This window comes from Nansenia antarctica (assembly GCF_963989245.1).
Source record: "Nansenia antarctica genome assembly, chromosome: 10".
NCBI classification, from domain to species: Eukaryota; Metazoa; Chordata; class Actinopteri; order Argentiniformes; family Microstomatidae; genus Nansenia; species Nansenia antarctica.
The window spans coordinates 23,851,488-23,865,046 of NC_137680.1; the positions used below are offsets into that span (position 1 = coordinate 23,851,488).

Consider the following 13,559-nt stretch of genomic DNA (forward strand, 5'->3'; position numbering starts at 1 on the left):
CACATATGTTCAAGTCAAGACTAAAAACCCATCTTTTTAATATTGCCTTTAAATGACTAAATGATTAAATGATGATTATATAATGATTAAACCACTTTGAGCTGCAATGTTTGCAGGAAAAGCGCTATACAAATAAAAAGTTATTATTATTGTTGTTGTTGTATTTCCCTTCAGTTATGGTTACGATAAAGTAGTTATTGTTTATAATTGGCTCAGTGTACCCGTCTCTGGTTGGTGAGGTAATCCCCTCCCTCCCTCTCCCTCCCTCCCTCTGCTCCACCACCCCCTCCCTCCTCCCCACCACCATCTCCCTCCCTCCCCTATCCTCTCTCCCTCCCACCACCCCCTCCCCTATCCTTTCTCCCTCCCTCCCACCTCCCTCTCTCTCCCTCCCACCTCCCTCTCCCTACCTCCCACCCTCTCTCTCCCACATCTCCACCAGCTCTCCTAGAGTGCGTTATAGCGGTGGTCGTCCCCGTCGTGCCATGTCGTCCTCCTCCTCCTCCTCCCTCTACCTGCTCCACCACGGCATCATGCTGCCCACCGTGGCGCACAGCGAGGCCAGCCTGAGACACGCGCACGACCTGGCCGTGCACGACACCGACGTGTTCGTCGTCACCTATCCTAAATCAGGTATTTTATATGCGCTTTGAGTTGCATTCATGTGCGAAAGGCGCTATATAAATAAAGTGTTACTTACTTACTATTTTATCCTAAATCAGGTATTTTATCCTAAGTCAGGTATTTTATCCTAAATCAGGTATTTTATCCTAAGTAAGGTATTTTATCCTAAATCAGGTATTTTATCCTAAGTCAGGTATTTTATCCTAAGTCAGGTATTTTATCCTAAGTCAGGTATTTTATCCAATAGCGTTCTGCTAGGACCCCAATTGAAATAAGCCAGTGGCTTTCTTGGGTTTTTATCCTGTTAGTTGACCTTGTATGTAATATGTACTGTCATGTACCTACTTCTGCAAATCTTCTAATAAAGTTTTCAATCAATCAATCAAAACTCTTTCTTAACTCACAGGCGCGTGGTTGTTGAGTTGAGTTATTTTATTCTAACAGCAGTTTGCAGCGGGACTTCAGGTTATTATATTATTCTAACTTGCAGGAGGACTTGAGGTTATTGGTCGAGTGGTACAAAATGCAGGTGTAAAAAAATAAAATGAAGTAAAGTTATTTAGGGTGCGTTCGTAAACTTTCTCTGAGAGCGCCGGAGCGCACACTGGGTTCAACGCCATAAAGGGACCAAGTCATTTGTTTGGACAATAGGCATTCCATGAGTGCTGATCAGATTTCCAGAGCGTCTTTACGAACGCAGCCTTGGTGTTGTCGGCTTTGGTTACTTCCCCTTGCGCATGCGCGCGTCAACCGTCCGGAACATCTCCGATTCAGCACGAAAACGATAGAAACTTGTCGCATATGAAGCAGACAGCAGACACAAGCTGTCGCCTGCTGCACGGAGATGACTTGTGACGGGAAGTATCTGCTCCACCACGGCCTGCTGTGTCCCAGGGAGACGCACTCCCCCGACAGCCTCACATTCTGCAGGGAATTACTAGTTAGAGACGACGACGTGTTTGTGGCTGTTTACCCCAAGTCAGGTGAGATGATTAAGTCAGGTTAGAAGTCAGGTGAGATGATTAAGTCAGGTTAGAAGTCAGGTAAGATGATTAAGTCAGGTAAGATGATTAAGTCAGGTGAGATGATTAAGTCAGGTAAGATGATTACGTCAGGTAAGATGATTAAGTCAGGTGAGATGATTAAGTCAGGTGAGATGATTAAGTCAGGTGAGATGATCAAGTCAGGTGAGATGATCAAGTCAGGTAAGATGATTAAGTCAGGTAAGATGATTAAGTCAGGTAAGATGATTACGTCAGGTAAGATGATTACGTCAGGTAAGATGATTACGTCAGGTAAGATGTCAGGTGAGACGTGATCTACACCTGGTCAGAATTTCAATTATTGAATCTTCAATTCTTATTCTTGTGCTTTTGTGGTGGTGAAAATGAGTGACCAACACTTATACATACACGTGTGAATGTTAACGATTAACAATATGTTTAACTTTAAAGAGAAAGATGAATGCTGTTGACAGTTTACTACTGTTTACTGTCGAAACCACCTTGTTCTCTGACAGGGTTGCCAGATGGGCTGGTTTTGGTGGTTTTAGCGGTTTTTAGACTGTGGTTAGGCTGTACATTCTCAATCCCATCTGGCAACCCTGGTTACAGAGGACTCTTCCCGGTTCTTAAACTGGTGTGTCGTCAGACTGGACCGGGTTTCTCCCGCTGGGACACTCCGTGTGCTGGGGGTTATTCTCGTGGGCTTTCTCTGAGTTTCCTCCAGCTGCTGAACGAATCAAGAGCTCTCCCGCCGGGGACCTGGAGGACTTGTTTTCCTGCCTGGCCCCGGGCTGCAGCTGTCCTGGCAGGCTGCAGAATGACAGACATGCGCAGGGTTGCCAGATGGGCTGTTTTTTTTTGTGGCGGATTTAGCGGTTTCTAGGCTGTGGTTAGGCTGGAAATTCTCGATCCCATCTGGCAACCATGGACATGCGGCTGCCTGTACGACGCCCGTCTGAACACGTGTTTCGTTTTTATTTGCCCTGAGAATACGAAATGTAAATCCATGCCTAAGTGCAGAACACACAAATGAAATCAGAGTTCAGTCAGTCACACTTATACAGGATACATGTGCCTAGGGCTAGCTACTTCTCCACTACGGAACTATCAACAGTTAACAATGACGTGCAACAACAACAACAACAACAACAACAACAATAATAATAATAATAACTGAAAGACAATGACATAAGGGGTTATAGTAATTGGCTGCAGAACCTCAATAACAGTAACAGCAGTAATTGTGTGTGTGTGTGTGTGTGTGTGTGTGTGTGTGTGTGTGTGTGTGTGTGTGTGTGTCCACTAACACAGCTTGTTTTGTGAGCCTGCTAACAATGTAAAGTAGTGTTGTAGTTAACTAGGTAACAATGTAAAGTAGTGTTCTAGTTAACTAGGTATCAATGTAAAGTAGTGTTCTAGTTAACTAGGTAACAGTGTAAAGTAGTGTTCTAGTTAACTAGGTAACAATGTAAAGTAGTGTTCTAGTTAACTATGTATCAATGTAAAGTAGTGTTCTAGTTAACTAGGTAACAATGTAAAGTAGTGTTCTAGTTAACTAGGTATCAATGTAAAGTAGTGTTCTAGTTAACTAGGTAACAGTGTAAAGTAGTGTTCTAGTTAACTAGGTAACAATGTAAAGTAGTGTTCTAGTTAACTAGGTATCAATGTAAAGTAGTGTTCTAGTTAACTAGGTAACAATGTAAAGTAGTGTTCTAGTTAACTAGGTATCAATGTAAAGTAGTGTTCTAGTTAACTAGGTAACAATGTAAAGTAGTGTTCTAGTTAACTAGGTAACAATGTAAAGTAGTGTTCTAGTTAACTAGGTAGCAGTGGGGATTACTCACCCAATCCATTGCGTTGTTGCAGTATTTTGGCTTGACTAGCGAGTTTGTGTTGTGATTCTCAACAACGTTGAAATGTAGTTCCATGTTTAATAATAATAATAATAATTCATTGTATTTATATAGCGCTTTTCCGGGGCTCAAAGTCGCTGACAATATGGGAAAAACAGAAAACACAGAAATTTCAAGCAACAGATAACATGAGCACATAGAACACAGAGTTAACAACAGATAACATGACACATAGAACATAGAGTTAACAACAGATAACATGAGCACATAGAACACATAGAACACAGAGTTAACAACAGATAACATGAGCACATAGAACACAGAGTTAACAACAGATAACATGAGACACATAGAACACAGAGTTAACAACAGATAACATGACACATTGAACAGAGTTAACAACAGATAACATGAGCACATAGAACACAGAGTTAACAACAGATAACATGAGACACATAGAACACAGAGTTAACAACAGATAACATGAGCACATAGAACACAGAGTTAACAACAGATAACATGAGCACATAGAACACAGAGTTAACAACAGATAACATGAGACACATAGAACACAGAGTTAACAACAGATAACATGAGACACATAGAACACAGAGTTAACAACAAATAACATGAGACACATAGAACACAGAGTTAACAACAGATAACATGAGACACATAGAACACAGAGTTAATACAGACATGTTTAAATACTTTTCATGTTATCAGATGTTACGTTGTGAATGAGCTCACCATCCCTGGCGCCTACAACCCCCCAAGGTCTTAAGATAACAACCCCGAATCTGTCTGTTTGTGGCGTCATTGCTAACCGTGAAGATCAGGCTGACCTGAAAGAAGCAGAATGTGTGTGGATATGTGTTATGTGTGTGTCTGAGTGACCTGAGAGTAGAGTGTGTGTGTATGTGTGTGTGTATGTATGTGTATGTGTGTGTGTGAGTGACATAAGCATATATGTTTTTAGAAAACCCCACCTAGATCTAACAACACATAGAACGCAGAGTTCTGAGTTGACACATTTAACTATGTTACCCAGGCACCACCTGGATGCAGGAGATCGTGCCCCTGGTGCTGAACGGGGGCGACCTGACGGCCGTCACCACCATCCCCAACTGGGACCGCGTCCCCTGGCTGGAGGAGACCCGCGCTGCGCTGGTCCTGCGCAGCATGGCCCCGCCCCGCGCCATGGTGTCACACCTGCCCTACGAACTCATGCCCCCCTCCTTCCTCTCCTCCAAGGCCAAGGTACACCCCCCTCTCCCCCTCCCTCCTCCTCTCTCCTTCCTCCTCCTCCCTCCTCTCCTTCCTCCCCTCCTCCTCCTCCTTTCCTCCCCCTCCTTCTTCCTCTCTCCTCTCTCCTTCCTCCTCCTCCCCCTCCTCCTCTCCTCCCCCCCTCTCCTCCTCCTCCCCCCTCCTTCCTGTCCTCTCAGGCCAAGGTACACCCCCTCTCCCCCTCCCTCCTCCTCCCCCTCCCTCCTCTCCTCCCTCCTCTCCTTCCTCCTCCCCCTCCCTCCTCTCTTTCCTCCTCCCCCTCCCTCCTCTCCTTCTTCCTCCCCCTCCCTCCTCTCCTTACTCCTCCCCCCTCCTTCCTGTCCTCCAAGGCCAAGGTACACCCCCCCTCCTCCTCTCTCCTCTCTCCTTCCTCCTCCTCCCTCCTCCTCTCCTCTCCTCCACCTTCCTCTCCTCCACCTTCCTCTCCTCCTCCTTCCTCTCCTCCACCTTCCTCTCCTCCACCTTCCTCTCCTCCTCCTTCCTCTCCTCCACCCCTCCTTCCTCTCCTCCACCTTCCTCTCCCCCAGGGCCAATGTACACCCCTCCCTCATTTCCTCCCCCCTCCTCTCCTCCTCTCTTCCAGGCCTTCAGTGGTACAAGCTAACAGGTTAGCTTCCAGGGCTAACAGAGCTAACAGAGCTAACGGGGCTAACAGAGCTAACAGAGCTAACGGGGCTAACAGGGCTAACAGGGCTAACAGAGCTAACGGGGCTAACAGAGCTAACGGGGCTAACAGAGCTAACAGAGCTAACGGAGCTAACAGGTGTTTGTGGCCTGCAGGTGATCTATGTCACCAGGAACCCTAAAGACGTGATGGTGTCGTCCTTCTACTTCCACAAGATGGCCGCCTTCCTGGACGACCCTGGGACCTTCCAGGAGTTCATGGACAAGTTCCTGTCAGGGCAGGGTGAGACTTCCTGTCAGGGCAGGGTGAGACTTCCTGTCAGGGCAGGGTGAGACTTCCTGTCAGGGCAGGGTGAGACTTCCTGTCTGGGCAGGGTGAGACTTCCTGTCAGGGCAGGGTGAGACTTCCTGTCAGGGCAGGGTGAGACTTCCTGTCAGGGCAGGGTGAGACTTCCTGTCAGGGCAGGGTGAGACTTCCTGTCTGGGCAGGGTGAGACTTCCTGTCAGGGCAGGGTGAGACTTCCTGTCTGGGCAGGGTGAGACTTCCTGTCAGGGCAGGGTGAGACTTCCTGTCTGGGCAGGGTGAGACTTCCTGTCTGGGCAGGGTGAGACTTCCTGTCAGGGCAGGGTGAGACTTCCTGTCAGGGCAGGGTGAGACTTCCTGTCAGGGCAGGGGGAGACTTCCTGTCAGGGCAGGGTGAGACTTCCTGTCAGAGTGAACCACCGCTTGCCTCTCTGTCCTCAAAGTGACTTATATATATACGTACATACTTATACAGTATAGCACCTTTATCCAAAGCTCTTTACAACGGCCTCTCAGTCACCCATTCACACACACGTGTGAATTTGGGGTTCAGTGTCCCCAAGGACACTTCGACATGTGGCCAGCCGGGGCTAGAACCGCCGATCTGCCAACCTTGCGATTATTAGACGGCGGCTCTACCTATACAATATTATTATTATTATTATTATTATTGTTATGAAGGCCCACAATTTAGAGCCAGTTAGTTTCCCCAAATCAGCCCTATTTTGCCCCTGTTATTTCCTTTATTATTTTCCATACTATTCATGTACGTTTTCATGAAGGTGTATGTATTGTCATTGTAATTGTATAAGTTCTGTCTTAGATTTGTTTAGTATTGTGTAAGCGCCAGTTTAGTGGGCGTGGTTTTGAGTGGCGTACGTGACCGGATGTATGGTTGGCGTACGTGACCGGATGTATGTTCGGTTGGTGTATATATAGCGACGGAAGTGGTCTGTGCGTCAGAGTGATGAGAGTAACGAGAGTGAGAAGAAGCAGAGAAACGAGAAGTCGATCTAAGATGGCGGAGTCAGTAAAACGCACACCGTGCTGAAGCTGAAGACCTGAAGAGTGATTATTGAGTTTACCACTGTGACAGAGGGCAAACCTTCCAGCAGCAATTCAACATCTCTCAACAGTCCACAAGGAGAACGGGAAACTCTGAGTGTCGGAGGAGACCTGCCTTTGGCATTGACTGTTAGTGGTGAATCACGGGCTACCCGCAGCACCGCGGGAGTTCGGAGTTCGTTGAGTTGGCAGCGCTAGCCCAGTTTAGCTGTGTCCCCGTTAGCCAGCCTTGCCAGCCGCCGGCTGCTAACGTTGGACCAAGCGAGACCCAAGCTGGACAGAGCCGTCGCCTTCACGAGGTGGATTGCTACCGACCGTGGACCACCGGACCTGAGCCATTCACACCTCGTCGTGGACTTCGAAGAAGCCCCTTTCCCTTCGAGTTGCTACGTCACCCCCCCCCTTTGTCTGCTGCCTTCCTCAAAGCACATGCGAGCTCCAACCAGGCCTCAACGAGCTCATTCTCAGTCCGGGACTTTAAGCCTTTTCCAGGCCAGGTACTGTGTGTGAGTGAGTGAGTGAGTGTGTGTGTGGCCGGCGGGGAGGGAGTATATTTGGGAGGTATATATATAATTTGTATAATAAATGTGTTTGTTCATATTGGATACCGTTGCTGTGTGTTTAGTTGTCTGGTAGCTAATGCTAATGCTAATGCTAGTAATGCTAGTCTGAAGGGTTGCTGGCGCCCCCTGCCTGTATCCTCCTACACTGCCGATTTAGCTCCGAGTTAGTTAGATAACCAGCCCTTCCTAAATTCTACAGTCCTTTAGCTACTCCCTGGTTACAATTATTATTATTATTATTATTATTGTATTATTATTATTATTATTATTATTATTATTATTATTATACTTCTTCTTCTTCTTATATTATTATATTATTATATTATTATAATTATTATTATTATTATTATATTGTTATTATTATTATATTATTATTATTATTATTATTATTATTGTTATATTATTATTATTATTATTGTTATATTATTATTATATTATTATTATTATTATTATATTGTTATTATTATTATATTATTATTGTTATTATTATTATTATATTATTATTATTATTATATTATTATTATTGTTATATTATTATTATATTATTATTATTATTATTATTATTATTATAAACCGCTGATGAGGCGAGAGAGTAGGTGTGATTGGCATTTGCGTTCACCTGCGTGTGTGTGTGTGTGTGTGTGTGATGGGCATTGGCATTCCCCTCTGTGTGTGTATGTGTGTGTGCGTCTGTGTGTGTGTGTATGTGCGTGTGTGCGTGTGTGTGTGTGTGTATGTGTGTGCGTGTGTGTGTGCATGCGTGTGTGTGTGTGTGTGAAAAATATTGCTCAGTATCCGCTGTTATTGGTAGCCGCTCAATATGGAGAAGGCGGTGCTTCCTGTACCCATGAGCGGGATACTGTCTGTCTTATAGTATTGATACTGTATCTGTCAACCCACTGGTATCATCTGGTGCGAATAACATCCTGTGTGTGGCAGAACTGGTTGGCTCAGCATTACTGTAACAGATTGTTTCCATGATATCAAAATGCACTGTTAGTATTTATGTCCTTTAGAATTGTACATGTACTGTATGTGGACATAAATAAAGCATTTAAAATGTGTGTGTGTGTGTACGTGCGTGCGTGCGTGCGTGCGTGTGTGCGTGTGTGTGTGTGTGTGTGTATATGCGTGCGTGCGTGCGTGCGTGCGTGTGAGACAGTGCTGTTTGGGAAGTGGACGTCCCACGTGAGGAGCTGGAGGAACCCTGCGCTGGGAGACAGGATCCTCTACCTCACATATGAAGAGATGGTCCAGGTGAGCTGAACCACAACCACAACCACAACCAGACAAACAGACACACAGAGACACACAGACACAACACAGAGGCCAGGGGAGGCCAGGGGAGGTAGGTGGAGGCCAGGGGAGGTAGGTGGAGGCCAGGGGAGGTAGGTGGAGGCCAGGGGAGGTAGGTGGAGATGAGGGTTAGAGGGACTTCCTGCCATCCACCTCTACACCTCTATGCTGCTACACATCCATGAAACATCCTGTGTCCTGTTTCCCACTGTGTGTGTGTGTGTGTGTGTGCGTGTGTGTGCGTGTGTGCGTGCGTGCGTGCTTGTGTGTGTGCGTATGTGTGTGTGCGTGTGCGCGTGTGTGTGTGCGTGTCTGTGCGTGTGTGTGCGTGTGTGCGTGCGTGCGTGCTTGTGTGTGTGCGTATGTGTGCGTGCGTGTGTGTGCGTGTGCGCGTGTGTGTGTGCGTGTCTGTGCGTGTGTGTGTGTGGGTGTGTGTGTGCGTGCGTGCGTGCGTGCGTGCGTGTGTGTGCGTGTGTGCGTGCGTGCGTGCGTGCTTGTGTGTGTGCGTATGTGTGCGTGCGTGTGTGTGCGTGTGCGCGTGTGTGTGTGTGCGTGTGTGTGCGTGTGCGCGTGTGTGTGTGCGTGTGTGTGTGTGTGTGTGTGTGTGTAGGACCTGCGGGGGGCTCTGGGGAGGATGTGTGTGTTCCTGGGCCGCAGCCTGAGCGAGGAGGCGCTGCAGCGCGTCACGGAACACTGCAGCTTCAGCTGCATGAAGACCAACCGCATGTCCAACTACTCCCTGGTGCCCCAGGACATCATGGACAGCAGCCAGACCCCCTTCCTCAGGAAAGGTACACACACACACACACACAGCACCCAGACCCCCTTCCTCAGCAAAAGGTACACACACACACACACACACACACACACACACAAAGCACCCAGACCCCCTGCCTCAGGAAAGATACACACACACACTCCCCCCCCCCCCCACACACACACACAGACCCCCTGCCTCAGGAAAGGTACACACACACACCCCCCCTGGGAGACTGTTTCTGATAATGTTAACATCACATGTGGGGTCCTTCAGGGGTCTATTCTTGGTCCCTTGCTCTTCTCCCTGTACATGATCCCATTAGGTGGAATCATCAGAAAACATGGTGTAAATGTTCATAGTTATGCTGATGATACTCAGCTGTACATATGTACACATACATGCCTGATAATTCACATGCACTCAGCTCGCTGGAGAATTGTCTCCGAGATATAAAACTTTGGATGTCCAAAAATGTCCTACAACTAAATCAGGACAAAACTGAGATTCTTGTCATTGGACCAAAACCACAAAAAGAGAAATTGTCGAATACGATGGGAACCTTGCTTTCAAACTGCAAACATGAAGCTAAGAATCTAGATGTGATTATAGATTCTGACTTAGATTTGATGTGAGGTTCAAAGCTTATCACTAGAAATGCTTTTTATCATCTACCGAATATTGCAAATATTTCCGGCAAGCTGAAGCAGAAGTGTTAATGTCTCCTTTCTGGTCTTCTGAAGAAAGCTATTGGCCAGCTGCATTTAGTCCAAAATGCAGCAGTGAGAGTTTTCAAAACAAGCAGACGAGCTCATATAACTCCTATTTTAGAAACTCTACACTGGCTTCCTGTTAAGTTCAGAATAGATTTCAAGATCCTTCTGCTTGTTTATAAAGCTCTCACTGGCACAGCACCAGAATATGTTCAGACCTTTTGCTAGCATATCAGCCCAATAGAGCTCTCAGGTCTTCTGACGCTGGTTTTCTCTGTGTACCACATGTACAAAAGAAGAGGTTTGGTGAGGCTGCATTCTCATTTTATACTCCAGATTGCAACCTCAGCACGTATGTTCAAGTCAAGACTAAAAACCCATCTTTTTAATATTGCCTTTAAATGACTAAATAATTAAATTAAGATTATATAATGATTGGAGCACTTTGAGCTGCAACGTTTGCAGGAAAAGCGCTATACAAATAAAGGTTATTATTATTATTATTATTATTACAGGACAACTTTATTAAAGCTCACAGTGAAGCCATGTTTTATTAAACACTCTGTCCTAGTAAATCTCTCTCCCTCTCTCCCCCCCTCTCTTCCCCCCTCTCTCCCCCCCTCCCTCCCTCCCCCCTCTCTTCCCCCCTCTCTCCCTCCCCCCCTCTCTCCCCCCCTCCCTCCCCCCCTCCCTCCCTCCCTCTCTCCCCCCCTCCCTCCCCCCTCCCTCCCTCCCCCCCTCCCCCCCTCTCTTCCCCCCACCTCCTCCCCCCCCACCTGTTGTTTCTCAGGGATCTCGGGGGACTGGAAGAACCACTTCAGCCCTGAGCAGGACGCCCGGTTCACAGCTGTGGTGGAGGAGGAGATGGAGGGGCTCGGCATGGCTCTACCCTGGGACCAGGCCTGACACACACACACACACACACACACACACTCACACTCACTCACACACTCACACACTCACACACTCACACACTCACACACTCACACACTCACACACTCACACACTCACACACTCACACTCACACTCACACACACACACACACACACACACACACACACACACTCACACTCACACACACACACACTCACACAGACACACTCACTCACTCACACACTCACACACTCACACACTCACACACACACACTCACACACTCACTCACACACACACTCACACACACACACACACACACACACACCGGAGTTCAAAATTTCTCACACTCCCAAGCCAGCTGTCCTGTCCTGGTGTGTTGGTGTGTTGGTGTGTTGGTGTCTGCTGTGGTTCCAGGAGTTTCACACTGAACTGCTTGTTGTTGATGTGTTAGAATGCATGACACTGAGCATGGCAACCAACCAGCCAGCCACTACTCTGTATCTACTGATATAGGGGGGGGGGGGGGATTGTTGAGAAAAGCAGCGCAACTCTTGACCCGGTCACTGGTCATCTCCCGCCTTGACTACTGCAACGTACTCCTGGCCGGGCCTCCGCCATCAGACCTCTGCAGCTCATCCAGAACGCTGCTGCCCGTCTGGTGTTCAACCTCCCCACATGTTCTCATGTCACCCCCCTTCCTTCGCACCCTGCACTGGCTCCCGATAGCAGCTCACATCAGATTCAAGACCCTGGTGCTTGCCTACCAGGCAGCTAAAGGGACAGCCCCTCCCTACCTGCAAGCAGTGGTCAGCCCCCCCCAAACACCTGCCTGGTCTCTCCGCTCCTCCACCTCTGCTGGCCGACTAGCCCCACCTCCTCTACGGGGATGCAGCAGCCACACTACCTGGTCACGACTCCTCACTGTCCTGACGCCCCGCTGGTGGGAGGAGCTTCTCACTGCTGTCAGGACTGCAGTCATCCCCTGTCTTCCACCGTAGACTGAAGACCTCCATCTCTTCAGGCTACACCTTAACTGTCCCTCCTGAAGACCTCCATCTCTTCAGGCTACACCTTAACTGTCCCTCCTGAAGACCTCCATCTCTTCAGGCTACACCTTAACTGTCCCTCCTGAAGACCTCCATCTCTTCAGGCTACACCTTAACTGTCCCTCCTGAAGACCTCCATCTCTTCAGGCTACACCTTAACTGTCCCTCCTGAAGACCTCCATCTCTTCAGGCTACACCTTAACTGTCCCTCCTAAAGACCTCCATCTCTTCAGGCTACACCTTAACTGTCCCTCCTGAAGACCTCCATCTCTTCAGGCTACATCTTAACTGTCCCTCCTGAAGACCTACATCTCTTCAGACTACACCTTAACTGTCCCTCCTGAAACCTCTCCATCCCCTCTACAGTTTCTCTAGTGTAAATAATAATATAAAAACCAGTATTCTTCCTTCTAGCAGTGTGAGTGCCACCGGCCCCTGGCCAGCAGAGATCACTGTTGTTATGATGACTGATGGATCAGATGATTCACTGACTCAGACAAATGTACTTGTTGTAAGTCTCTTTGGGTAAAGGTGTCTGCTAGATGTCTAAAATGTAAATGTAAATGATGTATTTGAGCCCTCTAGTGATTCCAGCCCATGTCTTTATCAGCGTGATGAGTGCACTGGTACTGGTCTCATACTGGTCTATAACCTCATACTGGTGTATAACCTCATACTGGTGTATATAACCAATGCACCAACATCACCAAGTCAATTTCCTGTATGTGCAAATATACTTGGCAATAAAAAAGGATTCTGATGCTCATACTGGTCTATATAACCTCATACTGGTCTATAACCTCATACTGGTCTATAACCTCATGCTGGTCTATTTTCATTTTAAAAGTTTTTTTTATTTTTTAGGTGTTCTTGTGGGGCCCTGGCCCCAAAAAATAAAATCAGAATTTTAGGCCTTAAAAAGCTCTTAAATATGAGTTGGCAGGTCTTAAAAATGTATTTGTATTAGAAAGTTGCGATAACTGTATCGCTTTTAAATGTGTCTGGTCTGCAACGTAAGCAGTATGGTACTTAGCCTATCAGTTCCCCCCCCCGCCGACCCCAACAATAGTATGGAAATATACTGGTGAGCTTTTTAAAAACATGTTCCCAGATTCCGATATCGTGAAAACCTTCGCGTGCGGTGGTGACAGCGTCATATGTCCGTCATAAAGTTTAGCGGAGCACATCAATTCGCTCTGGAAATCTGATCAGCACTCATGGAATGCCTCTCGTCCAATCAAATTACTTGTGAATGCAATGAGAGAGAGAGAGAGAGAGAGAGAGAGAGAGAGAGAGAGAGAGAGAGAGAGAGAGAGAGAGATTGCACCAGATGTCTATTGGTGGCTATGGCCCCATGTATAATCCTCCACTGGAGGTCACCTGTCCGTTTTTCACAGGGGGACTTGTACAGGGACCTCCAGCAGCCTTTCGGGGAAGAGTCTGCAGCGAAGAACTCAGTCCACCTCGATGCCTCGATCCCCGCCAAGGAACCCAAGTGTGAGACCTTCACACAGCTGTAATATACCGCCTTCTTGCTTAACGTCTCAAA

General features: G+C 47.2%; 1 protein-coding gene across 1 annotated transcript; it reads left to right on the top strand.

Moving 5' to 3' along the window:
* Nucleotides 1-1,468: 1,468 nt before the first annotated feature.
* Nucleotides 1,469-10,996, top strand: sult2st3 (sulfotransferase family 2, cytosolic sulfotransferase 3; the record flags this gene model as incomplete). Its single annotated transcript, XM_080541105.1, has 6 exons — nucleotides 1,469-1,607; nucleotides 4,533-4,741; nucleotides 5,549-5,675; nucleotides 8,487-8,581; nucleotides 9,231-9,411; nucleotides 10,881-10,996. 6 exons carry the CDS (start codon nucleotides 1,469-1,471, stop codon nucleotides 10,994-10,996), a joined length of 867 nt encoding a protein of 288 aa, XP_080397231.1.
* Nucleotides 10,997-13,559: the final 2,563 nt, after the last annotated feature.